Source organism: Lactuca saligna, chromosome 9 (genome assembly GCF_052625555.1).
Source record: "Lactuca saligna cultivar CGN05327 chromosome 9, ASM5262555v1, whole genome shotgun sequence".
Lineage (NCBI taxonomy): Eukaryota > Viridiplantae > Streptophyta > Magnoliopsida > Asterales > Asteraceae > Lactuca > Lactuca saligna.
Window position 1 is genome coordinate 47,844,067 of NC_136425.1, and position 26,710 is coordinate 47,870,776.

At 32.8% G+C, this 26,710-nt stretch overlaps 2 protein-coding genes across 2 annotated transcripts; one reads left to right on the top strand and one right to left on the bottom strand.

Moving 5' to 3' along the window:
- The first annotated feature begins 6,567 nt into the window (after nucleotides 1-6,567).
- Nucleotides 6,568-10,716, top strand: ARI8 (IBR domain-containing protein). The gene is made up of 15 exons (XM_078973541.1): nucleotides 6,568-7,059; nucleotides 7,548-7,672; nucleotides 7,758-7,860; nucleotides 7,939-8,029; nucleotides 8,335-8,507; nucleotides 8,602-8,706; nucleotides 8,781-8,869; nucleotides 8,934-9,041; nucleotides 9,139-9,229; nucleotides 9,322-9,411; nucleotides 9,511-9,558; nucleotides 9,658-9,729; nucleotides 9,831-9,930; nucleotides 10,013-10,139; nucleotides 10,228-10,716. Exons 1-15 carry the CDS (start codon nucleotides 6,892-6,894, stop codon nucleotides 10,499-10,501), a joined length of 1,764 nt encoding a protein of 587 aa, XP_078829667.1. The 5' UTR covers nucleotides 6,568-6,891; the 3' UTR covers nucleotides 10,502-10,716.
- A 3,511-nt stretch (nucleotides 10,717-14,227) lies between these two features.
- On the bottom strand, nucleotides 14,228-17,103 carry LOC145015038 (phosphoglycolate phosphatase 1A, chloroplastic-like). The gene is made up of 11 exons (XM_078973492.1): nucleotides 16,622-17,103; nucleotides 15,940-16,007; nucleotides 15,740-15,832; nucleotides 15,591-15,662; nucleotides 15,409-15,480; nucleotides 15,268-15,327; nucleotides 15,114-15,166; nucleotides 14,921-15,018; nucleotides 14,734-14,833; nucleotides 14,548-14,651; nucleotides 14,228-14,451 (listed from the first exon to the last, which is right to left on the bottom strand). The coding sequence occupies exons 1-11, from the start codon at nucleotides 16,911-16,913 to the stop codon at nucleotides 14,345-14,347; spliced, it is 1,119 nt and encodes a 372-aa protein (XP_078829618.1). The 5' UTR covers nucleotides 16,914-17,103; the 3' UTR covers nucleotides 14,228-14,344.
- Nucleotides 17,104-26,710: the final 9,607 nt, after the last annotated feature.

Below are 26,710 nucleotides of genomic sequence, written 5' to 3' on the forward strand. Positions count from 1 at the left end.
AGTTATACGACAACTTTATACAAATTTTCAACTTACACGATAAATACAAACAATTTCTAACAATATATATACAACAAATTTTCAACTTATACAAATGTTATACTTATACGACAAACACAAACAATTTCTAACAATATATATACCACAAATTTTCAACTTATACAAATGTTATACTTATACGACAAATATATATACAAACGACTATTTTGCACTTTATATAAACAATTATACGATTAGAATATACAAGATTTCAGGTTATACAACAACTAAAAAAACAACAAAAATAACAAATTGTAAACATTATCTACGCAGTCTCTACTTGTCTCTACTTGCATTTAAACTTCAAGTATACTAAAAAAATATTAAAACTATCAAACACAACAAAATTACCCTTTTTTAACACTAAATAATACAACAAATGATAAAATAAAGAGATTGTTGACATTAAAAGAGTTAAAATCTAACAATATTTGCGGGATTGTTGACATAATCCTCCATTTTCTTCAAAAACTAGCCAAAATTCCGAGATAAGCTCAAAGTTAGAGAGAGTTTTTGTGTAGAGAAGGGTGAAAAATGAAGAAAAAAAAACGTTTTTATAGTAAAATTCGAGGGTATTTCGCAGATAAGAGCCAATTTCGCAGATGAGAAGCCCATTTCGCAGATGGGACCTTCTCATCTGCGAAATGGGTGGCTATTTTTGTAATTTCGATTTTTTTTGGCTATTTTTGTAATATCATTAGTGTAAATGGCTATTTTGTAAATTTCTCTTATATTTATATAAATGTAATATTTATATAATTGTGATTAATTAGATCTTCGAATAAATAACTTTGCCCCAATCTCACAACCAAACAAGGAACATGAAATAGGGTCAAATTACATATTCTAAATCTTCTGAATCCAAATTATATAATTTACACATATATAAATATGTAATTTTGATAATTATAACAATTTTAAAAACATTATAGATATTAACATAATTTTTATTGTGTTTCACTTGTATACTCTCTCTCTCTCCCCTCCCCCCCCCCCCCCCCCCCCCCCAAAGCAATTAAAAATCATAAGAATGGAAGGTTCGATTTAGGATGTTTTTCCACAAGTTAGATCTGAAGTCAAAACGAATCCTATAAGCATTTCATGTAATATATGTATACTTTTAGTGTATATAATCACAAATATGGTAAGGAGATGGACTAATTTGTAAGTTTAACTTACAAATAAGAGTGTTAGAAGCAAAATGGAAGACTGATTGGAGTTTACAGCCAGAAGATCTTGATGTTCTTGGGTTTTCGGCCACCGTCAAGTGTGTGTTCTTGGTGAAATCAAGAAGATTTAAGGGTTTTCAGTTGGGTGTTCTTGATAAATGAAGAACAATTGAAGATTAGAAGGTGTTTATGAATTGATTACAAGATCATGGTATGATACTTGCAAGATTCTAAGTTGAATTCAAGAGAATTTCGCATGAAATTCAAGAAAGGAAGAAATTTTGCATGTTCGCGAGGAGAGAGGAGGTTTTCGGCTGTTGATACCTGAGAGAGAATGCTTGATATTTCAGCTAGGTAGTGTAGAATGAAGGAAAAATCAGTCAAACACACACACACACAATATATATATATATATATATATATATATATATATATATATATATATATATATATATATATATATATATATATATATATATATATATAGACACACACACACATAAGAGATTGCTGCCGAGAACACCTCCCAAGGAGATAAGATCTTTGGGTTTGCAGCTGCAAAGGGTTCACGATTGCGAACCGTTTACGGTCAGAAGCGAGTTCACAGCCGATAACACTTATCGAGACGATAAGATGCGAATTTGCGGTCCGAAGAGTGTTTGTGGCCGAAAACCGTTTACGGTCCGAAGGTTTACTGCTCATGCAAGACTTCTCGGATTAGCGCTACACTTTCTAATTTGAGCAATACTTCAATTAAAAGGCTTTTAAAAACATAAAGGTTATCAAACCAACCTTAATAAGAAAAATCCAAACAATAAGTTGGACTTTAGTTGACTCAAGTTTGACTTTTTTTTAACTTTTACAATATTGAAAATAACAGAACGTTACAAACCTCGTGCTTCACTTAATTTCCAAACCAAAATTGTTGATTATTTGGAAAAGCATACAAAGTTTTAGCAAGCGATTAAGGTTTTTGGTTTGAGAAATGAAAGGGATTTTGTCTGACAAATGTGTGTTTTTGTTTGATGATGATCGGAATTACAAAACCATCCGTATTCTAAATAGCGCTAATACATTGTAGGGTTGAAATGACAAAAATGCCCCCATCGTGCCACTCACGTGAAGGGTTCCTAACCCCAAACTAGACGGAAAATTAAGTAAGAGACTAGACGGACAATAAATTAAAGTTATGATGATGGTCTGAGTTAAATTTTTTTTTCTAGGAACGAAGTGTGCAAGTAACACCAAACCATAGGGAACATCAATATAATTTTCTCTAGTTCTATGTTTTTGGGTAGCAAAGTATATGTGTTATGATTTGGGGTGTTAGAACCTATTATGTGATGAGTAGGCATAACTTTGACATTTTGTATGTGTTTTTGGAAAATTAAATTGATGTTTCTTAAATTTTTTTTACTAAACTGAAGTATTATATGTAAGTCTTCACTTATTTAATAATAAATTGAATGTAACTTAAAAAACAAACAACCAATTCTTTATTATTTGCTAAACATCAATATTCTCTCGTATTCTAAAAACAAATTTCTATATTATATTTTCATAATAAATATTTTTAAGAAACTTTTCTCAACCAAAATCAAAATCAAAGTGTTAAAACTCTCTAAAGATATTGTTGGCAAATAAAATTTTAGTTTTAAAAAAATTATTTTCGTTATGTAACTTTAATGGAAACCATCAATAATATTAATATATTATATATGATAAACAAAAAACTAGTAGATAAGTGTTATATATATATATATATATATATATATATATATATATATATATATATATATATATATATATATATATACTTTTTTAAAATTAGTATTGTGTTGGTTGTATTTTGTTTAATTAGTAAAAAATTATAACAACTCTAGCTTGTTGTATAAAAAATATCATCATTGATATCTTAGATATAACTATTTTTTTAGCATCTTTAGAAATAAATTCAACTTCCTTTAGATATTATGTATGTTCAATTTTTATGCTACGAATAAGAAATAAAAAATGTTTTCATAATGTATTGTTCACACTTTTATTTCAATGAACCAATAGCATGATCAACTATTACATAAAACATAGAATCGTTAATGATTGTTGGGATGGAAGGTTAAATACTAGTTCCAATGACTCATCGTTACTCTTGTCAAAATGTATTTTCTTAAAAAATATATTTTTCTCAACAAATACCAGGTCAATTCCTAAATTAGAAATTATGACTTTGGCTTAGTTCAAAGCTAGAGATGTCAAAAGTCCCATGAGACCCCGATCCTACGGAGCCCCCCGTCCCGTATGAGGCATTTGTTGAAAATAATCGGGGATGGGGGCGGGGGCAGAGGCAAGGTTAACCCCCGTTTTCATTTCGGGGGCGAAGGCGGGGGTAGGTAGTCCCGTCCCGAAACCCCCGTGGAGGTCCTATTAATAAATTATATAAATTGACATATATTGATTATATAAATATAATAAACTATAAAATGATTTTTACATACAAAAATTCAACAAAAAACATGTTTTTAAGTTGTTTGTAACATGTAAAATTATGTTATAAATATTTATTTGTTAGCCAAAATATAGTTTCTTTTAGTCCAAACAAAAACTTCTTTTAACTCAAATAAAGTAGTCGAAAATCAATTGGGGGCGGGGGAACGGGGGCGGGGGCGGGGGTCAGAAGGGGAATTCGGGGCGTGGGTGGGGGTGGAAAGGATGGAGATATTGGAGGTGGGGGCATGAGAAAGGGAAAATTTTAGGGGTGGAGGTGGGGGATGCAATCCTCGTCTTGTTTACTCCAGTTGACATCCCTCTCGTTTGCTCCCAGTTGACATCCCTATTTAAATCCTTCTTAAACTCATGCTCTCGGTAGTGTTTTGTATATGTAAATGTCTTTATATTATTATTATTTAAATCCTAATTGATATTAATAATATTTACTAAACCCAATTTTTATTGTTAACAAAACATGAATTAGATTAGTAGCATGTAACATTTTAATCAATATATTACTATTTTGTCATCTAATTATTAGTAATATCATATTAAAGAATATTAAGGTTGAAGTCCTCATGGTACCATACCATCCGTACACCCCTAGAACTCTGACGATATGGGGATAAGAATGAAAGTTTGTGCTTGTTACATTAAGCTTTTCATGTTTACTCAAACCTATCTTTTATCAATTATGTATTTAACCGTTTTATGTTATTTAAATGCATAAACTCACTAAACTTTATAAGATTACACGTTGTGTGGTATGTGTTTCATGTTTTAAAAGATGGTATCTTTTTTGAGTTTTGCTATGATGTGATGAGTGTGGGGATTAATTGACATGAGATGAACATTGATGCTCATGTTCAATACTTGTAATGCGCGATTGAATATAATAAATTTTAAGTAAAATATGATGATATATCCTAAGTGGATGAATGTACTAGTAATTTAGGTGTATGTAGAATAAATTAAATATAATCGTAATTTGCAATCTTTGATGATTTGGGGCTAATAATTTTTGTTATGGTATTTAGATTCGAGTCGATATATAGATAAATGCACTTTTTTTAGACATTTAAGTCTTTAAGAAAAGGTTAATTACATTAATGGTCAACCTACAATTTTGTGTATTCCCATTTATTCAATTTGGAAAGTGATTCGTGTATAAGAAATTTTGTGTATTTTTAAGTATTACTATTATTCAAAATGTGCTATATAAACTGATATAGATGGTTTACCCGAAAAGTGCTGATTTAGCATCCTTTTGGTGTCCACATCGTAGTTTCCTCATTTTAATATTCGGAAAGGCCACCAATTATCTCATATGTTATCATTTAGTATATTTATTTATTTATTTATTATGTATTATTTATATATTATTATTTAGATAAAAAAAAAAGTAAGTAAGCTCAAATCAAGACAATAGCTGATACACTAGTAGCGGATTAATGAAAAAGATTAATCTTCCAAATTGGAAATCATATTTAAATTGGAAATCATATTTAAAAGGTATCAAGAAAATTTGAATTTGACTATTTGGTTTATTTGCATCAAATTTTGTAAAAGTGAGTTATTATTTTGAATTTATGATTGATTTTGTTTTATAAAAATAAGAACCGGATAATCCAAAAAAATCAATCGGCAATTATACATTTAGTTATATTATTATCTTTAATATATATTTTTAATCATTTATAAATTTACTATATTATTTTTCTAATATATTAAAAAGTTTCATCCAATATATTATGTTAATATATATATATATATATATATATATATATATATATATATATATATATATATATATATATATATATATATATATATATTGTTATTAAAAGTTTTTGTCTACGAAATATCCAACTATACTATATATTTTTTTTAATAGTTATTTATAAATTTTAATGTATAATTAAACAATTTTTTTAGTTTCTTGGTTAATATTCAAGTTATATATTTTAAAACTATCTTGCCTCTTAAAATCCAAATTATAAATATGGATCTTACCTAAGTGTAATGTAGTTGGACTGGATCAAATATGAACTTTGTACAAATTATTTTGATCAACGTTTGAAAACTTAAATCAATTTAGATTCACTTATCATATCAAATTAAACCAATCCATCCAGATGAACCCTTAAATTGTCTATCCATTTTTTGTCTGTGATTTTTATTGATTTTTTGACTCTCATGATATATTAATATGAGTCTTATCATATTTAATCAATTAAATATATACAACAAAACTCTTTCTCTCTCTCTCTCTCTCTCTCTCTATATATATATATATATATATATATATATATATATATATATATATATATATATATATATATATATATCCAACTATACTATATATTTTTTTTAATAGTTATTTATAAATTTTAATGTATAATTAAACAATTTTTTTAGTTTCTTGGTTAATATTCAAGTTATATATTTTAAAACTATCTTGCCTCTTAAAATCCAAATTATAAATACGGATCTTACCTAAACTTAAATCAATTTAGATTCACTTATCATATCAAATTAAACCAATCCATCCAGATGAACCCTTAAATTGTCTATCTATTTTTTGTCTGTGATTTTTATTGATTTTTTGACTCTCATGATATATTAATATGAGTCTTATCATATTTAATCAATTAAATATATACAACAAAACTCTTTCTCTCTCTCTCTCTCTCTCTCTCTATATATATATATATATATATATATATATATATATATATATATATATATATATATATAACACAAGTTATTAATATAGATATTTAACAAAAATACGTATATAAAGTAAAAACCCGACCCAACCCGTATAAGTCTTTTAGCCCGTCATCCGAGACGGTGAAGTCCATCTACTACTTTATGGTAGAAATGTATGTATGCAGAATACACCTCTTTCCTCCATTCCATCCACCATTAAAAAGCTTGAAAAGCTATATGTTCTTTCCCCTCTCTCTCAATCATCGGAATCTCCGGCCAATCAAGCTTTAAGCAAAGCACAGTTGGAGAAATCGGAGAGAGGGAGAGACCGTGTGTGATTGTTCTGTTCTGATTGAATTCGGCTTTTTATTATTTCAATTTTAGGGATTGCTCTGATTGAATTGGGTTTTTTAATTTATTTATCTTGGAGTACCGATTAGGGCACGCTATTGTGTTGAAGAATAAACGTTAATTCATATTTGAGATGGATTCGGAAGATGATATGCACGACGCGAACGATGCCGAGTCTCTTGATGATGACTTCTACAGTGGGGAGACTGCGATGGACTCCGATGATGGCGATGCAGCCGACTACGAGTTCATCGACAATGATTCCGATGATTCTGATGATCTCCTTTCTCGTCGTAGCCAGGTACGGTGGATTACGTGACAAAACAGCTGGTTGATTGATTGATTTGGTATTGTGATCTATACTTTCCGGTGTTAAACGTAATGAGAAGGAAATAGACCCCTTGAGATGATCTAGTGCTGCGAATTTAGATTGAGATTTTTACAATATATGATGCTCGTTTTTATCTTATAAATTAGTGAGATGATCATAAGACTAGCAGATTTTAGGAGCTTTTTGTCGTGTCCAATCGTGCTGATGTTATTCCAGAATTCATCAATGGTGGCGTGCTATCAAAAACAACTTAAGAAGTAACAGAAAGTTTTAAGAAACTCAGCATCCATGATGCAGCTTTCTAGCTGGTTTTCTTTTCAGTTTCATGTAATAACTCGTTATAAATTAGGGACATTTCTTCCCCCTGATAATGTCCTAAATGATCTAGGAAATACAGTCATTTCTACATCTGTTTCATATTAAGCATTAGTATAAGTGTTTCTGGCCTTTTTTTTCAGCAAAACTACACCATTTTAAATGAAGCTGATATTCATCTACGTCAAGAGGATGATATCATGAAGATATCTTCAATACTTTCCATTTCTCATGTTGCAGCTGCCATATTACTCCGCCATTATAACTGGTAATCAATGGTTTCTATCCTTCCTCTTCTCATATAAACTTCATATATATTCTGATAAATAGATTTCAATGTTATCTACCTACAGGAGCGTCAGCAAAGTGAATGATGAATGGTTTGCTGATGAAGAAAAGGTTCGCAGAGTTGTTGGATTGCTAGAGGAACCACGTGCACTTCCCAATGTCAAAGAGGTAAATACCAACAATTTGAGGGCCATGATTTCCTGTGTTTTACTTTACCACTTCTAACACTTCATTTGTTTTTGGCAGTTGACATGTGGGATTTGCTTTGAAGTTTATCCTTGTGATAGTATGAGTTCTGCTGCTTGTGGTCATCCTTTTTGTGTAACTTGTTGGAAAGGTTTGTTCTTAAGCACATATATGTACCATTCACCACTTATATTTATATGCATATTTTAGTTTTGATGAAGCTGAATGCTTTCTTACTTTTATTGATATGGACCAATTGTTTAAATAAAATATACATTAGAGAAGCCTAAAGTGATAAGGAGTAAGGACTTAGGACTAGAAAACTAAGTAGCTAATCTTAAATTGCTGATTTTTGTTCTCTACACACATATATATACGTATATACACATATATCTTAACAATTACAAATTTGTTGCTAGTTTTATATTGTTCTCTTTTTTTTTTTAATGTATGCAGGATATATAAGCACTTCCATCAATGATGGACCTGGATGCTTGACTCTGAGGTGTCCTGATCCATCTTGTGGTGCAGCTGTTGGTCAAGACATGATTGTTTCCATGGTCTCACATGATGATGCAGAGAAATATCAACGTTACTTTCTTAGATCCTTTGTGGAAGACAATAGAAAGGTAATATAACTTATTATAATTAAAAATTATCACATATTATTCCCTTTATTCACTGATATATATTATCCTTTTTATTTTTTTCTATTGATTTTAGACAAAATGGTGTCCTGCCCCTGGTTGTGACTATGCTGTGGACTTCATTGTTGGTGGTGGAACATTTGATGTTACCTGTGGTTGCTCATATAGCTTTTGCTGGAATGTAAGCTTCATTATTTTAATTTTTTAAATGCAAAAACAAAATAAATATTCATTACTTTTGATTGATATTAACAGTGTACTGAGGAGGCTCACAGACCGGTGGACTGTGACACTGTGTCAAAGTGGATAATGAAGAACAGTGCAGAATCTGAAAACATGAATTGGTATTTAGTTATATTTACTTATTTACCCCTGTACTTTTGTGATCTGACTTGGTTAATTTTTCAGGATATTAGCTAATTCAAAACCATGTCCCAAATGCAAGCGACCAATTGAAAAGAACCAAGGATGTATGCATATTACATGTACTCCACCTTGCAAATTTGAATTCTGCTGGTAAGTTTATTATTTATTTATTTATTTTCCAATGTACTTTTCGTAATTATGGATTCTTTTTTGATATAAAATTGTTGTGAAATGTCTTATTTTTCAGGCTTTGTCTTGGTGCATGGTCTGATCATGGTGAAAGAACAGGTGGTTTTTATGCGTGCAACCGTTATGAGGCAGCAAAACAAGAGGGAGTGGTAAGATAAATTAAGATTTATATCATTTGATAAAAAAAAAAATACATTTGGAATTATTAAATAATAAATATTATGTATTTTGTTGTCTGCAGTATGATGACACAGAGAAACGAAGAGAGATGGCTAAAAACTCTTTAGAAAGATACACTCATTATTATGAAAGATGGGCTACAAACCAATCCGTAAGCTGACATCATTATTTTTATATTGTTGTTTCTTTTTATATAAAAAAAAAAAATCTTTGACTTTTAACATGATAATTTTTGTTTTCCGCTCTGCAGTCTAGACAAAAGGCCCTGGCAGATCTTCAGCAAATGCAAAGCACACACGTAAGCCATTTTATTAATACATTCTTTATCATTATTTTTTTTTATTAAATCTGTAACAAATACAAAGCATATTTATTAATTTTGATTTATTTTATGTAGCTTGAGAAGCTGAGTGACAAGCAGTGCCAGCCTGAATCACAGCTAAAGTTCATCACAGAGGCCTGGCTACAGGTGCCTATTTTTTATTAACTGGTGACATGTGTTTTTTTTTATTATTATTATAAAAAATAATATAATCCTGATTATAAACATTGTTTTTTGAATTTTTATAGATAGTTGAATGTAGACGAGTGCTAAAGTGGACATATGCTTATGGATATTATTTGCCTGAACGCGAACATGCCAAAAGGCAGTTCTTTGAATACTTGCAAGGTTCTACACATCCTTCCTTTCCATAATTTACCAAACTGCCATTCTACTAAATAAAACTTTTTTTTTTTAATAATTGTTTCAGGTGAAGCAGAATCTGGATTGGAAAGACTCCATCAATGTGCTGAAAAGGAACTACAAACTCACCTCAATGTTGAAAGCCCTTCAAAAGACTTCAATGAGTTCCGCATGAAACTAGCAGGGCTAACCAGGTAATTTCACATGACAAGATAGAATATGACTCGATAGGTAATACTGTGTTTGGTGTGCGTTGGACTGAGACTGATTTTTTTTAAACAGTGTGACAAGGAATTATTTTGAGAATCTAGTGAGGGCTTTGGAGAACGGGCTGTCTGACGTGGATGGGCACGGTGGAAGCAGCCGGACAGGTGGCGCGCGGACATTGGGAGCTGGAAGCAGCAAGAGCAGAAGCAGTAGAAGCAAAGGAGCTGCCAGGTCATCAAGCGGTTCAAGAGCCACGGATGATTCCGGACAACACTGGTCGTGCGAGTATTGTACTTTTGCTAATGCCAAGTCAGCAACCGTCTGCCAGATGTGTCAGCAACGTCGATGAATTTGCAATAAAAATGGAAGGGAACAGAAAATGATAGAAATGAAGAAGAAAGAATTTTAAATTTGATGTTTTTTTTTTTTTTTTTTTTTTTTTTCTTTTTGTTATTTGATGTTGTATGTATATAGTTTCCACGGTATCTGCTTGTTCAAAAAGTGTTCTGTTCTGGATGTATTTTTAATATACGTTTTTAGACAAAAAGTATACATTTGGTTCAAGTTCAGAGAGTGGAATTGTAGTTGAATGTTGTATTCATATAGAAATTTATATGTCTTTCTTTCATATAACTATATTTGACGAATCTGATTAAGCTTTTTTTTGAGAAAAAGTTATTGTTAATATTACGAGCTTTTGAGAGGGAATGTAAGAAAAAAGTTAGTTTGTTTTAGGATCTGTTTGACACGGAGCTTTTTGAGAGTGTTTGAGAGTTTCCAAACAGAAAGCCTTGGTTTGACCTTCTAGCACTTAATTTAAACAAAGGGTTCAAAATCTATGTAATGTTTAACAAAATGTTTTCAGCTACAAGTTATCTATTATCAGCTATTTTTGCGGAAGACACTCTTATTCATTGAATGAAAATGGACAATTATTGATTAAGGGCAACTTTTTTTTTTGTTAATTTATATCTTTTTAGTTCAAACGTGTTTTATCATTTCATCATGAAATGAAATGAAAATCTGTAACGCATATTGCAATACCAAAGTTCCAAAACTTTCAATTTCGACTAAATGACATTTATTTTTATAAAATAATAAGAAAACCCTAATGTTTTAACATGTTTTTTTGGATAAGATTAAGACTTTTTTTTTTTTTTTTTTTTTTTTTTTTTTTTTTTTTTTTAAATTTTTACAATCTAAACCAAATGTTTGACCGATATTTAGTTTTTGTTTTTATCTACTTTACAGATTTTCATCTAATAAAAGTATATTAGGTCTTTTCCTAAAAAATGGTTCAAAATACTCGGTTTTTTATGCAAATAATCATAGAATATTTGATCACTTTATTTATTTATTTTTTATTTTTTTTAATATTAAAATTAATAGCTGGCCTATAAAGCATTAAAGCGGATAAATAAACAAAAATATGAAAAGTTTGACGAAACTTTTGATTTAACTTGTAACAAAATATAGGCCTTATCTAAAAAACGAAATGTTATTAGTTTTTTCTTAAAAAAAACTCTTACTTTTTGTTAGAGCTTTATTTGGGACCTATACACTTTTATTCTGTTTAATTTTATTTTTACACTAAATAATATTTACATGATATGTAAAGTTAATACACCATTATTTATAATTATATAAAATTTTAATTTACCTTTACAACTAATCAAATATGATTTTCGTTACTTTATTCCATTATTTGGGATCAAAGAGCTTTTATTATGTTATTTTTCATATTTTTTTAAATTTAGTCAATGATACGGAATGAGTAATGATGTATGTATAAGAGTGCTAGATGTGGGCACATCTCGCACTCGTGGTGATTGAGTTGGATGCCAAAAACGACGTTATAACGGGGGAACACCCCACCCCTCCCTTCTCGTTTCTGCTCGTTATGATATTTCTCGAGCCCGTTACCACTTACTGAAATGGGGAAAATATATACGTTGGTATTTGACCGTTTGCAACCGTCAACATTTATTATTATTATTATTTATTTTATTATTATTATTATTATTTTTATCTTTTTACTTTATATAAATACTCATTTTACTTCTATTTTTTACATCTTTCTCTCATTCTCTCTATATTTTATACATTCTTGTAATAAAAAAAATGAAGCAAAACCCAAACACCCCCTCTATCATTAAACCCAAACAAACAACCAAGCACAACATCGACTCTCGGATTTACGAGTTATGAAAATTATTTTAACATTTTATCATCTCAAGGATCACCACAAATCTCATACAAAGACGCAACTTTCAATTCCGCTTCACCACCACTACAATTTTCCAACTTACCATACATTCAACAAAATATATTTGGTAAAAACCCAAATTTACAACAAAATCTTTTCCCTACTTTTGCTTCGATGCTACAAACAAACAACCAACCACGACCTACAACACAACCATCGGTTGAAGTGAAAGTGGGAGGTAGTAATTAGAGGGAGAGGAAAAATAAAAATAAAAGGGTTATCGATAGCGGTTGAAATGGAAAATGCAAACATTTCACAATGATGGACACTGGAGGAAGAATATGCTTTGACCGCGGCTTGGTGTACTATTTCAAAACGAACTCCGCGGAAATGGAATGAAGAAAGAGCTTATTGGTGGGGGGGGGGGGGGGTGCACGACAAGTTTCACGCTATTTTGAAGAAAACTCCGTATCACAACAATGTCATGTTAAGCAACAAATGGTGTCAAATAACTAAGCGGTGCAACAAATTCAATAATATTTACAATCGGCTTGAGGCGCAACAGCAAAGCGGAACCAACGACATCAATTTGTTCAAATCTGCAAAAGAACAATGTCGGGTCGAAATGGGACATGTTTTCGAGTTTGAAAAATCATGGGAGTTGTTGCAAGCGGATCCAAAGTGGAATAAAATGCCTATATTGTCGGAGGTTCAATCCAAAAGGTCTCGCAATTCGAGCTCGATTGAAACGTCCAACGCACAGACTTACATCGACCTAAACGCCGACACCGATGAGATCTCAGATGATATCGATGAGATATCCCCACCATGACAACTGCCAGGACGCGACAAAGCGAGGCGCACTACAAGGCATGCGGAGGAGGTTGAAGCGAAAGCAAAAGAGGCGGCGGAAATGAGAGTGAAATTCGACGAGCATAATTTATTAATAAAAGAAAAAAACGACTTGAAACGTTATCATTTGGAGTTCCTAGAAAGTCAGGCACGAGAGAAGCAGAGGCAAAAGGAGAGGGAACTAATGACACACCAGTTGTCAGTTCTTTGAACGAACAAGGAGGGTTTGACGCCTACTGATCTAGCGGTGCAACAAGCGATGAAGGAACAAATTAGGAAGAAATATTTTGGTTAATTAGGATTTTATGAGTAATTTGAATGATATTTTAGTTATGATTTTAGGTTTAAAATTATATATTTTATTTATTGTAATCTTAATTTTAGATTTTAAATATTATGTCCTTTTTTTTTGGTTTTTAAAATTTTATGTTTTATAAAAATATATTCAATTTAGTGATAAAAAAACGTAAAAAGAAAAAACAATGAAAAAAAAAATGAAAAAATAAATAAAAAATAAAACATTTATTCTCAAAAAGTTGGTGTTGCATCTTGTTGCCCATTTTCCTACTTGGTGTTATAATACCATTTGCTTATGTAGCATGTGAAGTGTTACAACTTGGTGTTGCATCTTGTTGCCCATTTACTTACTTGGTGTTATAATACCATTTGCTTATATGGCATGTGAAGTGGCACAACTTGGTGTTGTATCTTGTTGCCCACACCCGACGCTCTAAACAAAATGTTGTAACGAGATTAAATTATATCATTTTATCCTTAAACTCCAATAATCAATTTTCATAATATACATCAATTTTAACTTTTGAGGAGTGAGTGGAAAAAAATAGAAATGCAAACGAGTAAATAGTTGGTTTCTTACTACATTAAACCAAGTCTGTACTCTTAACCCATTAAGTCATTCCACCTTGATAAGTAAAAAAAAAAAAAAAAAAACACTTATATCACAACTACCTAAATTAGGTTGTTTAACTCCTTATTAAACCAACACAACAAAATTCATTCGCTTGAAAAATGAATTGGATAAAGGATATGAAGTTGATATTGTGTTATAACTTATAATTCTTGTTTCTTCTACATATACAAGAAAGCAGCAATGAAAGATGAGCTTTAAAGTGGTTACACAGTGGCAGCTTTAAGAGACAGAAAATCCGAGATCTTGTTGGTATAAAAATCTGGTTGGATGGAATTGTTTGGGTTTTGAAGCATCGATAGACTTGTTACACCTATAAATATAAAAAGGGATCAAAATGTATATACAAATAAAAAAAAAGTTTATTAATATAATAACCAAAAATATGTGTAATTAAATTATATATCACCTGAGAGAACAAGGAGAGTTTTGCATCCACCATTTTGCCCAAAAAGAATATCAGTGTCTAATCTATCACCAACCATACATATCTGCGACTTGGTGATTCCAAATCTGTTTTTCACATAAGAATGAGAGACTAAATGACCATTTTACCCTTACATTAAGTTTTTTTTTTAAAAAAAAAACATCTTACTTGTTTGCCAAGTAATCCATCATGAATGTTGAAGGTTTACCAACAGTAAGTGGCTCACGTTGAGTAGATCCAACAAGAGCCCCAACCATAGAACCACCACCTAAAACCACATTTATATTATATCCTATTTATTAATATTAAATATTATTTAAATATTTTTTTAGTTAAATTACAAAAAAAGTTAAACCTGCCCATTCTTGTGCATCTGTAAGATGAGTTACAGCATCACGGTTTGTAGCAAGGAAAAGACACCCTGGATTTTCACGAACACACAGTGTCCCATACCTTACAAATCAAAACAGTTTTTTATTTTTTTAAAAAAAATTGGAAATAAAGAGTAATCCATAATTAGATTAATTATTTTAAAAAAAAGAACTTACTGAACTTTGTAGTAGTTAAAGTAGCGATCAAACCCAACCACAACAGCACCAACCTATACATTTCAGAAAACAACATTTAAAAAAAAAAAATTCTGAAGTTTAATATTATCTAACTAAATTTATAATTTACAAGAAAGAAATAATAAAAGCATACATCTTTGTCATGTTCCATCAAATACCCAGGCTTGAGCTCTATCTTTTTTCCACCATCTTCCTGCAAAAAGAAAAATGTAACTTCACTTGATGCTGAAAATAACAAGTACCCAAAGAAGGGTAGTTTCGTCATTTTACATACCGGACCCCCGAGGTATGAAAATCCTGCTAGCTCAAGTTCTATCAATATCCCTTCTTCACCAATCACATAAATCTGGAGAATTTTTAAATTGATATATTAGAAAATCCTGGTTCTTTTCGAATATGATAATACTCATTATTTCAAGAAAGTAGTCATGAATTATGACATACAGACATATATACCTTCTTGTCTTTTGGGAAATCAATTGATTGTAGATATGCAGCAGCAGCAAAAGAAGATGCAAAAATTTCCTCCTGAAACCTTCACCTGATTTTTAGAAACTTTCCAATATGGAAAATAGGAAAACCATTAGCACAATGTTACACCTCACCTCATTGACATTAAGACCAAGTGTCTCAAACTTTTTGCCATATTGTTTCCTGGACTTTGTTGAGTTATTGGTTACAAAAACTAGTCTCTTTCCCTAACAAAACAAAACAAAACAATTTTGCCTCTTAGAAAACAAGAAAAGAAAGAAAATGGAATATATTTGGACAAACCTTAAACTTAAAGAACATAATTTGTACAAACCTTTGATCGGAGCAACTCTAGGGTTTCTGGAACGCCCTCGATTAATGAATCCCCCTTCCAAATGACTCCTGTGTCATACAAGTTCCAAAAGAAACCAATATCAAGGGAAGAAAAATGACATAGTGATAGTTGTGTGGGATTAAAGCTCTGATATTCAAATGCATTATCAATTGCATACAGCTTGATGCTACCATGAATGTGGGTTACCTGATCCTGATCTCAACAATGGTGGTAAACAGGTAATAATTTTTATACTTTAGTATTGGTAGTTATTATGGTTTACTAGTTGCAATAAGCAGGTTATTTAGATCGGATTTGGTGTTATCTATGTCAAAACTCAAGACACACAACTCAGTGTTGCAAGTGTATAAACCTCTTGTGCATAATTATGAAGATAGAACATAAATCGAAAGAAAGCTGGAGGGAAATTTCATCACTGTCCTACAAAATCCTCTAACTTATTCCAACTAAACACAGCGCATACCTGAATTAGGTCAGAATGAAGCAAACTTATCCTTCCATGAAACGAGTTTAATGTTATTTAATAACTCTTACGAGTCACAAGTTACTAACCAAGCAAGTGAGTATGCCAAAAACTACTAATACAAGTACTGAAATCGATCGAAACCGTTCATTTACATAACTCTTCGACGAGTTTAGCAAGAGAAACATAAAAAGGTACCATCACAATCGAAGATGAAAGTCTCGACGGAGTCAATTAGGGCATCGGCATTTTCCAGAGGCTGTGCAGCGACGGAGGCGGCGCAGGTGAAAGCTAGATTCTTCTTCTTATCCATCCTGTAAGAGTAATTACTCCATCCGATTGTGGTGTTGATCTTCTTCTCACGGTGGTCGTTGATCAATGGAAAACCAAATGAAGAGGGGATCGAAACTGAAGAAATGTACTTAAAATTAGAGAGAAATCTTTGAGGTGCGGCGGCGGAGACGACAGTTGCTCTGCTGCTAACAAGCATGTCTACTATATCTCCGTCGATCCTCGGCGGTTGAAATTAACGGATTAAAAGTTTGTATTAAGATTTGGGGTTGGGTGAAGTGGCGGAATGAGTGGACGGCAGCCCCGGGTTTCTATCCAATCATCCAAAAAATTTCACGCCAATCATTCCAACTTGTTTGCGAATTGGGATGCACCACATTTCAAAAATCCGTTAGTGTAAAAATTTATAGGAAGACCTTATATATTGATTTTTTTTTCTACTTAGATTATTTTCTTTTTCGAAAAAATCCTAACTTTTATTTCTTTCTTGTTAGTTTAGATCCTAGCAGGTTACCAATACGTAAATTAGGTATTTTTGTTTCATAAAAGATCTTATATTTTGTAATTATTTCTATTTTAAACCTAAAATGTTTTTTTTTTAAATAAACTTAACTTTAAAATTGGTTATAATCTTCAAGAGGAATAGATAAATGTACTTTTTGATTACACCGAAAAAGAAAGTATACATATATACACTAAAAAATGTTATTTGATCTATTATCTTTTGAGCGAATATAACCTAGAAGAATTGCAAAATTTTATTTTTATCGAAAAGATATAATTAAACTTTATCTTGGATATATATTATATCATTAAACTTGATATATTGTTTATAAAAAATATTATTATTACCGCTAATAAAAAGTTCGATGTTAATTTGATATTTTGTGGTAACATGGATAATACATGGTTAGGAAGAATCTTTTAGCATAATAACAATTTTTTTATTTGTAGAAAAAAACATACCATGTAATTTAACAAACTTTATACAAAATAAATTTTTTTAGCTTGTCTATTATACTTATTTGGTGAGTTTGGACATATTTCCCTTTCTCACTTTTCTATATTATTTTTTTGGTTGAATTTTTTAATCATTTTTTTTAAACGTTTAACAAACGCACTGATTATCATACTCCAAAACCAAAGCCATCAGATATTTTGTAGCATTAGCCCATTATTGAATAATGTATTATAACTATATCAAATACGTACATAAAAATATTAATCCTAAACATTCGTAATAGTTTTGTTTAGATATATCAGATTCAAGTTTAAGACATTTTTTAAAAAATGCTTAACATCACATATAAATACATAAAACTATATTATGGTAATAAAACCATTTGAGCATAAATTGAAAATCCAAATAACACAAATGATACCGCATACTTAAACATCCAAATACGATGGTTGACATTATTATTAATGGTTGAAAGGTGGTAAATGAGCAAAAATGACAACTATGAAATTTTTGTAGAAAAAAAGAAAATTGAATAGTTGGTCTACTACCGCATTTTATTAATCTATCTTATGTACACATGTGTTTGTATATCGCGATTATTAATTCTTAAGTATAATCATAATAATTACCAAAATAAAATTTAGGATTTCATTTTAATTTAAAAAAACTTGAATGTATTTGGTACTCAATTGGTTATTGAATTTATGATCTTAAAATTATAAAAAAAATCTTTTTTGTGCTGTTAGGAAATTTGACTTTACATATCTATGTATTTAATTCCTAGCTTTTGGTAATTGTTTTATGTAATTGGAATTGAAAAACTAATTAAACCAATACTATATAAGAACAGGTCTTGGAGCTAGAAACTATAAATTTTCCCAAATGTAGACAAAACATTTTGTTATTATTTATATTATACTCGTGAAAAAAAAAGATTATACTATACAATTTCGTTGTATGTGTAATGGTTTTTTAAAAAAAAATGTTTCATGCGTAAATCAATATAATACCAAAGATGCAAGAGTTAAATCGTTGTCTATTATTTAAATTAAAAGAGTATAATTATGTTTTTTATGCCTTGACGTAAGCTACATGAACTTGGTGTAGTGAAGAAATAGCTTTTATAACTATTTTTTTTATAAATATATGTGGACAAAGAATTTTCCAATCATAAATAAATATAGGCATAATAATTACAGTGTTTGAATCGATGTCTAATTTTAAACTAAAAGGATATGATCATGTTTTTATACAACTAGTCTTAAAATAATTCTATACAACTAGTCTTAAAATAAAAAATATTTTAGGTCTAAACTGAAAAAAAGTACAAAATATAGGGCTTTATATGAAATAAAAAATACTTAATTTCCCTTTGGGTGACCTGTTAGGGGCTAAAATAACAAGTAAAATGTAAAAGTTTGGTATTTTTTAGAAAAAAAAAAATTTAGGTCTAAAAAGAAAAAAAGACAAAATATAGGGTCTTTTATGGAAATAACCCAAATTTATAAGTCCAAAAATACTTTTCATTTGACAAAATTCTTTTACACAAACGGCAAAATTACAAAAATGGTCTCTATGGTTGATAAAATTCTATAGTTTTGGTCCAAAACGAAATGTTGGTGCACCACTTGCCCAATTTTAGATACCTTGCGTGGTTTTGATCCATTTGGTTGTATTTTCTTGTGTTTTTGGTCCACATCCCACCTAAAATGACTAATATGCCCCTTAAATAGTTATGTTTTAATTTCTTTTATTTATTTTCTTATTCTTATAATAAAATAAAAAACAAAAACAAAATAAACCCACCACTCACACACACACACACATACACACACACTCTCTCTCTTTCTTTCTTTTTCTCTCTCTCTCTCTCTCTCCCTCCCTCTCTCTCTCTCTCTCTCTCTCTCTCTCTCTCTCTCTCCCTCTCGGATGTTATCTTCCCAGTTGGAACCATTAGCACCAAAAACAAACTTAAACCCACATCGCCACCACCAAATCTTCTGCTTGAACCTTGGCTTCACTGGCGTCGACTTTGTCGGAGCAAGCTTTTCCGATGGAGACTTTTCCAGTGTCTGCATCTTCATCTCATATTCCTTCAAGACGGTTGTCATCCCAAACCACTATCTTCACCTATTTCCATCTCCACATGCATCGACCTCCACCCATATCGATGAAGTTGTTGATGGCTGAGTCGATTCACCACAATGGTGCTTCCCGATGAACTTAAATCTAAAAATTGAAGTCCACATCGAAATTTCCATAAAAACCGAATCCTAAAATCGTTTTCGATTTGGTTTCTGGAGCCAAAATCAAAAGTAGGTAGTGGAGTGAGAGGAAAGAGAGCGAGGGAGTTTATAAATTTTACAGGAAGTAGCTTGTAGTGGCGGAGGATGCGGTGGTGACGGATGACTTTACTGAAATCATTTAGCTGTAGGAAGGGAAATGGATAATGTTCTTGTGGCTTGTCTGTTACATAAATTAAGGAAGAAAACTTTGAAGATTAAGTCTTGAATCAGTTGCTTATTATTGGAGATAGAGTTGGGGGTTTGATTTGATTTCATCACTGACTTTTGAAGTTAAATTCTGGGTTCTGAGCATGATGTTTAGTTTTAATTTTTGGGTGTGAGCACTCCTTGTATCAATGGGTGTAGGTATGGTAGGGGAGCTGGTGGTGTTGGTTTCCAGCTTGTTTTCTGTGGTTTCCGGTGTGGGTGCTCTTGAGAGGGTGAGCATGTGTTCTTGAGATTGTATGTTAGTGCATGTTTTGAAAAAGATAGAAAAAAGTGAAGTTGAGTGGTGTCAGGCCGAGAGAGATGAGAGGGTGGTGGTCGTGAATCGGGTAACTCCGCCGTCGGAGAGACATCTTTGATATTATAATATTTATTTTAATATTATTGTTAATTTAAAAATAAAAGAAAAACAAAATAACGCCCTACCCCATCTTCACGGTACCCTCTCTTTCTCCTCCTCATCCTCTTCCTCCTCCTCCTCCTTCTCTCTCTCTCTCTCTCTCTCTCTCTCTCTTGCACACACACACACATACACTCTTTCTTTTTCTTTTTCTCTCTTTCTCTCTCTCTCTCTTTCTCTCTCTCCCTCTCTCTCTCCCTCTCTCACACAACACACGCACATGCACACTAGAAACCCTTTGAAACCCATTTCCCGACCATCATCTTTTTCCCTTTTTAGTCAAACGCACACATCCACATAACAAAATTTTATCATACCTACAACTCAAAGAAACACACATATAAGCTTAAGAACAAATTACATGTAACAACAAACCACTAATCAAATATCAAAACACAGAAAACACTTCACGCATACATACACATACCTGCAACTCAAACACACACACACATACACACATACACTTTGACCTTTGTTACCTATAAACATGTTGCTGCTAAATAACCTAATTAACTTGTAGAAGAACATGTAGAAAACCCCCAAAATTGTTGTAACACCCGTTTTGCATGTACTTTTCATTTTTAGCTTAACGTATAAAATTCTTGTAAATATAGTCCTACATGGTGTGTAGGTGATTATCTACGTAGGACGTAGAAAGGGAAAGTGGACGCGGGCATTTAAAGCCCTATGGGGGCGTGCCCTTATGTACGCAACACGTAGGTACGTTGATTCTAAATCCTAATTTTTTAGGGTTGACCCTATTTAAAGTCCTTAACTCACTTTAGGCCTTCCATATCATCAACCTCCACTCTCCCAATCAACCAACTCAAAACCCTAATCACTTGTGAGCTTGTTTTGAGCCTTTTTGTGTGTTTTGGTGCATCTTGAAGAAGCAGTCTATCATTGTGGATTGGTGTGACTCAAGCTTGAAGATCCAGAGCTTTGATCTAGGATAACCTATATATTTGTATGCTTTTGGTCGCATTAGTTTGGCTTTTGTGCGTAATAGTTACTCCGGTGTAACGATTGTTTCAGGTATCATTTTTACTAACAATTAGGGTTTTGGATTGGGAAACGACGAGTTGGGGAGCTCCAACTTGTCGAGTTGGGATCATTATGGATGCAGGATGAAGGGTGTACTCGACGAGTTGGAAGGCCCCAACTCGATGAGTATACGCTAGAAAAGGAAAACTCTAATTTTCCGGGTTTTGCAGCCTATATAAAGAACTTATGGCTCATTGTGGCCTCCATCATCATCTTTATAGTTCAGCGAAACCCTAGTTCGAGCCTTATACCTTCTTGTGTGTGTGTGTGTGTAAGCTTGGAGAGTGACTTTTGGTGCTTATTTGAAAGGAACTAGAAGCTTGAAGAGGAGAGATTGAGTAGAAGGAAGTAGATACAAGATTTCCTCTAGTGTTGCAACTACATTTAGGTATAAAGTTGAAACCTTGGCCTTTTATTGCTTAGATCTTATTCTATGAAAGTTTATGGCCATCATTAGCCTAGTTTGGGACTATTCTTGGATTTGAGCATCATATGAAGATTTGGCTTCAGATCTAGATATCTCAGGGCCTTTGTGGACTTAAAGTTGCCAACTTTATCAAGTCTTGGCCCTCCTTCATGCTCTAAGACCCTTGATAAGCTTGCTTAATCATTTTTATCCCTTTGATGCCTTGCATGGATGTATAGTTAGCAACTTTACGTGTTATCTTAACCCCAGGGCACTGGATCTGTAGTTTGGGGCTTTAGATTTGACTAAAAAGGGTTGAATAGGTTAAGACTGGAAAACTCGATGAGTTGGATCGAGTTACCCTTCTTTTTGCGATGTTCTCCAAGTGCGAGTTCTAGTTGCGCGAGGTGCAGTTCCTTGGTCACCTCGTCAACCAGAAGGGTGTTCTAGTAGATCTGACCAAGATCGAGGTCGTGATGCAGTGGGAGGTTCCGAGGTCTCCATCTGAGATTCGGAGCTTCTTAGGTTTGGCAGGGTACAATCGGAGATTCATTCAGGATTTCTCCAAGATAGCAGTTCCACTCCCCCGACTGACTAGGAAGTCGGTAGTGTTTCGCTGGGGGGCCTAAGCAGCAGGCAGCATTTGAGACCCTCAGGCAGCGATTGTGTGAGACACTGATTCTTACCCTGCCAGAAGGAGTGGATGAATTCGTAGTCTACTGTGATGCTTCGATCACAGGGATGGGGGCAGTGTTGATGCAGCGAGGGCATGTGATAACTTATGCCTTTAGACAGTTGAAGCTGTCACACCCCCGAACCAGACGGCGGAAACGTCCGAGGGCTGTTGTGACTCAATTGAATACCATCACAATGAATATACATGAAACATAACATTATACATCACCAAGATTTGGAATGATACAACTGGTAGCGTTTACATCCATTACATTGTTTCAAAATATTACATTCCAAAATACATTGTTCGTTGTTACTTAAACAACCGCAAAACAATCATAGAGTACAGTCCTTTCTTCACTTTATCTGTTACCTGAGAATACAAGTATTTTGGAAAAAACGTCAACATATGAAATGTTGGTGAGTTCATAAGAAATGTTTGAAATCCAATGTTTGTAATGTTTTGAAAAACCACCAGAAAATCCGATATTTTCTGAAAATAGAATAGCGTAAAAATATGTGAAGATCCGTGAGTATGCTTGTTTGAATTCTACAGATGTAAGCGTAAGAGTTGTGAAATTCGACATGCAGTTCATAAGTGTACTTGTTGAAAACCCTAGGAAAACCCGACGTTTTCCTATCACTTTGCTTTACTTAGTTTGTGTACTGTTATTTCGTTACGTTAGAGGTATTCGTTGAGCTCCGGAGGCATTGAGTATACAGTGGGTGGTGAATTGTTGTAACGTCCGTTAATGAAAACGTCCAGTCGACAACCGTACTAGCGATCCCTTAGGCGTCACTCGCACTTATTCACACAACTCAATCCTCCCGGACTTGTGTAGTCCCACGACCGAAGGGAAAAAGAGAAGGTGCGAAACCCTCGGTATTTCCTTGCGTCGTTCAAGACCATTGCAATTGCGAAGGGCCCGAAGCCCAACCCGCAATCGTGAGTTCCCGACTTTACTAGCAGCACCGAAGGACCCTTGGGGACCAGCAGCACGTTTGCCATTGAAAGTCCTTTTACACGCGGTTAAGTCGTATTAGACCCAACTACATGTAAGCAAGTATCCTTTGGGCCTAAAGATCATGTCATCGGGCTAGCTAGGCTCAACAAGCATGATTTGCAACTTTTGGGCCTAAGGAGTGTACGTCGACGTATTGAGTAATTCCACGAGAGTAAAGAGTTCCAAGAGTTCCATATGTGTATTGAGCGTTGTAGTGTTAGTAGTTTTGGATTTATTATTGATTCGAGACCGAATCAATTCGTTTGGTAACGATTGTTGGTGATATTGTGTATTGTAATTCATCGAGAGTCGTAGTGTCAATCTTTGTTCACAACGAGTGTATTGAATTATCATTGAAAATTTTCTGTTTACAACCCCTCTTTATTTTGTAAATATACTTTTTCACCCCTTTAGGTAAAATAATTTCCAGTTTAGTCCTGGGAGACCATTTTTCTTGACATTTTAACACCAAAAATTATTGAAATTAATATTTTTCAGCATATTTTTCATTGAAAACAGTTTAAGTCCCTGAAATTACAGTTTTCTCGGTTGTAACCCCTCTTTTTCACAATTTTTACATTTTTGGCCCAAATTGGAAAATTTTTGCAACTTTGGTCCTTTTTAAATTTGAAAAGCATTTTAAACCTTTGAAAAGTACTTGTGACACTAGTGGTCCATTTTTTTACAGAAAAACACAGTTTTGGCCCTCCAAAACAGAAAATTTCGCATAATGGGCCCTATTGGGCCGAAATTGTCATTTTTAGCCCATTAAGCTTGAAATTTATGCTTTTAATCCTCCAAATAGTATATTTTCAGAAAATACATTATGGAAACTGTTTTGACTCATCTCACCCATCAGATTTCGAAATATTTCATTTTAGGCCCTTCAACTTTGTATTTTTAACATTTTGTGTCAAAAAAAAAAAATGAGTTTTTAGCCCAAAATAAGTGTTGTCAAGCCATTTGGCTATTTTTCTTGGTATACTTTGCATGTAGTAGTATATTTTATGCTAGTATAAAATATATCTCGGTTTTTAGCAATTCATAACTAGATCTAGCATCAAAATCATACAAAACATACATATAAGCATAGAAATCAACCAAAACATACACATAATGATGGATCTACACCTTTGCTTATATTCTCCCCCACAAAAACTTATAAAAACCGAAAATAAGGGGGTATGAAGCTCACCTTTGGGTGTTGATTCGGTTTTTGAAGAAAGGATGGAAGAAAACTTGGTGATTTTCGGCCCTAGCGCCCCTTGATGAAGATCTCGAGTTTATGGAGTTTTCTAGGAATATGATCACCAAAGAAACTTGTTTAGAATAAGAGATCTCATGTGAGGGGGGAGTTTTGAAGCTTAGACATGGAAAAACTTACCAAAGGATGATGATAATCTTGAAGAATCCTCTTGAAACACAAGCCAAATTTCGAGATTTTAGATGGAGAGGAAGAGAGAAGTCTTGAGTGATCTAGAGAGAGTTTGTGAGAGATTTGTGTGTGTGGGTGTGTTGCTCACGGCCGAAACAAGAAGAGAGAGAGAGAAATAGACATGAAGTGATACATGCATGGAGATATGAGACATGTTACATGGAAAACCAAGAGATAAAAATGAGGTGGCATGGTAATAGTCAACTTCTCCTCTTGGGCTTGTCTTGGGCCGAAAATTTGGGAAGGAAAAAGGTTTTTGGGCTTTTTGCCCCTAAGCCCAATATTAGAGTTAGTTTGAGTGAGTTTTAACCTAAAAAAATATAATATGATTTTTACACTTTGTTGGGCTAGTTTAGGTTAATCATGGTTCATAATTTTGAATTTATTTCATTCTAGGCCCAATATGGCCCAAAATGTTGAAATAAATAGATGTGGGTCCAATTAGAGCCCATTTGAAGGTTGTAATCCATGATAGTCAAATTGGAGGCTTATTGGCCCAATGAGTCCAATAAGGAAGTCCTAATCCAAAATGGACCTAACCAGGACTTCTAGGGTTTCCAATTGCTTGTTGACCATTTGTAGCACTTGCATGATGTATTTGATTGAAGTTTTTGATGTAATTAAATAAGCATCACACATGCTTTTAAATTTTTGATTCAACCTTTACTTGAGTATAGTGATTACAAGACACAAAATTTCTAGTTGTGACAGAAGCCTCACGAGGCTAACTATCCGACACTTGATTTAGGGCTGGGAGCAGTGGTGTTTGCCCTCAAGATTTGGAGACATTACCTCTATGGGGTCCATTGTACCATTTACACGGATCACAAAGTTTTGAGGTACCTCATGGATCAGCCGAATTTGAACATGAGGCAGCGCAGATGGTTAGACGTGGTAAAGGATTATGATTGTGAGATCCTTTATCATTCAGGTAAGGCCAATGTAGTGGCCGATGCCCTGATCCGCAAGGCGGTTGCATCCCCGATCAGGGATATTTGTGTTGGATAATGTGACATCCCCAAAATCTCGGCCAGAAAAGTCCGATTTCATTTATGCTTTTTAAAATAATTTTCAGAGTAAATCCTTTTAATTTTAAAAGAGATGCGGAATTTGTTCCCAAAAACAAAACATGATAAAATAGATATTTATCAAAACATTTCATAAAGAAATATGATTTCATTTCACAATCAAAAGTCGGGATGTCATGTTCCGATACAGATCATAAAGCATAAACGATAGCATTACAAGTCATTCAACAAATATATACATATACAGACTTGTAAACAAAACAACTTGATGTTCGCCCATCTTAAGCTCTTGCGCCACTTCCTGTAAAATAAATCAACTGAGTGGGTCAGGCTTGGGAGCCTGGTGAGCATATAGGGTTTTCAACCCACAATAATTATATTTAATTTCAACAATCAACAATAAACCTGATTACCCATTCCCGTTATCCTCACCTTACGTTCCTAAAAATAACGTCTATTATAAGGAACCTATTTCAGGATTTTTCATCGGGACGGACATTACTGCAGAGGGGCTTCCTCAACAATAAGTGTCC

What these genes read in the sequence shown, in the direction of transcription:
- ARI8 (XM_078973541.1), top strand. Translation starts at nt 6,892, where the DNA reads ATGGATTCGGAAGATGATATGCACGACGCGAACGATGCCGAGTCTCTT. An exon ending in TTGTGTAACTTGTTGGAAAG is followed by an intron (nt 8,030 to 8,334) that starts GTTTGTTCTTAA and finishes TAATGTATGCAG; the next exon opens with GATATATAAGCACTTCCATC. An exon ending in GTTCTTTGAATACTTGCAAG is followed by an intron (nt 9,931 to 10,012) that starts GTTCTACACATC and finishes TAATTGTTTCAG; the next exon opens with GTGAAGCAGAATCTGGATTG.
- LOC145015038 (XM_078973492.1), bottom strand. Translation starts at nt 16,913, where the DNA reads ATGCTTGTTAGCAGCAGAGCAACTGTCGTCTCCGCCGCCGCACCTCAA. An exon ending in TTTAACTACTACAAAGTTCA is followed by an intron (nt 15,019 to 15,113) that starts GTAAGTTCTTTT and finishes TTGATTTGTAAG; the next exon opens with GTATGGGACACTGTGTGTTC. An exon ending in AGATGCACAAGAATGGGCAG is followed by an intron (nt 14,834 to 14,920) that starts GTTTAACTTTTT and finishes ATGTGGTTTTAG; the next exon opens with GTGGTGGTTCTATGGTTGGG.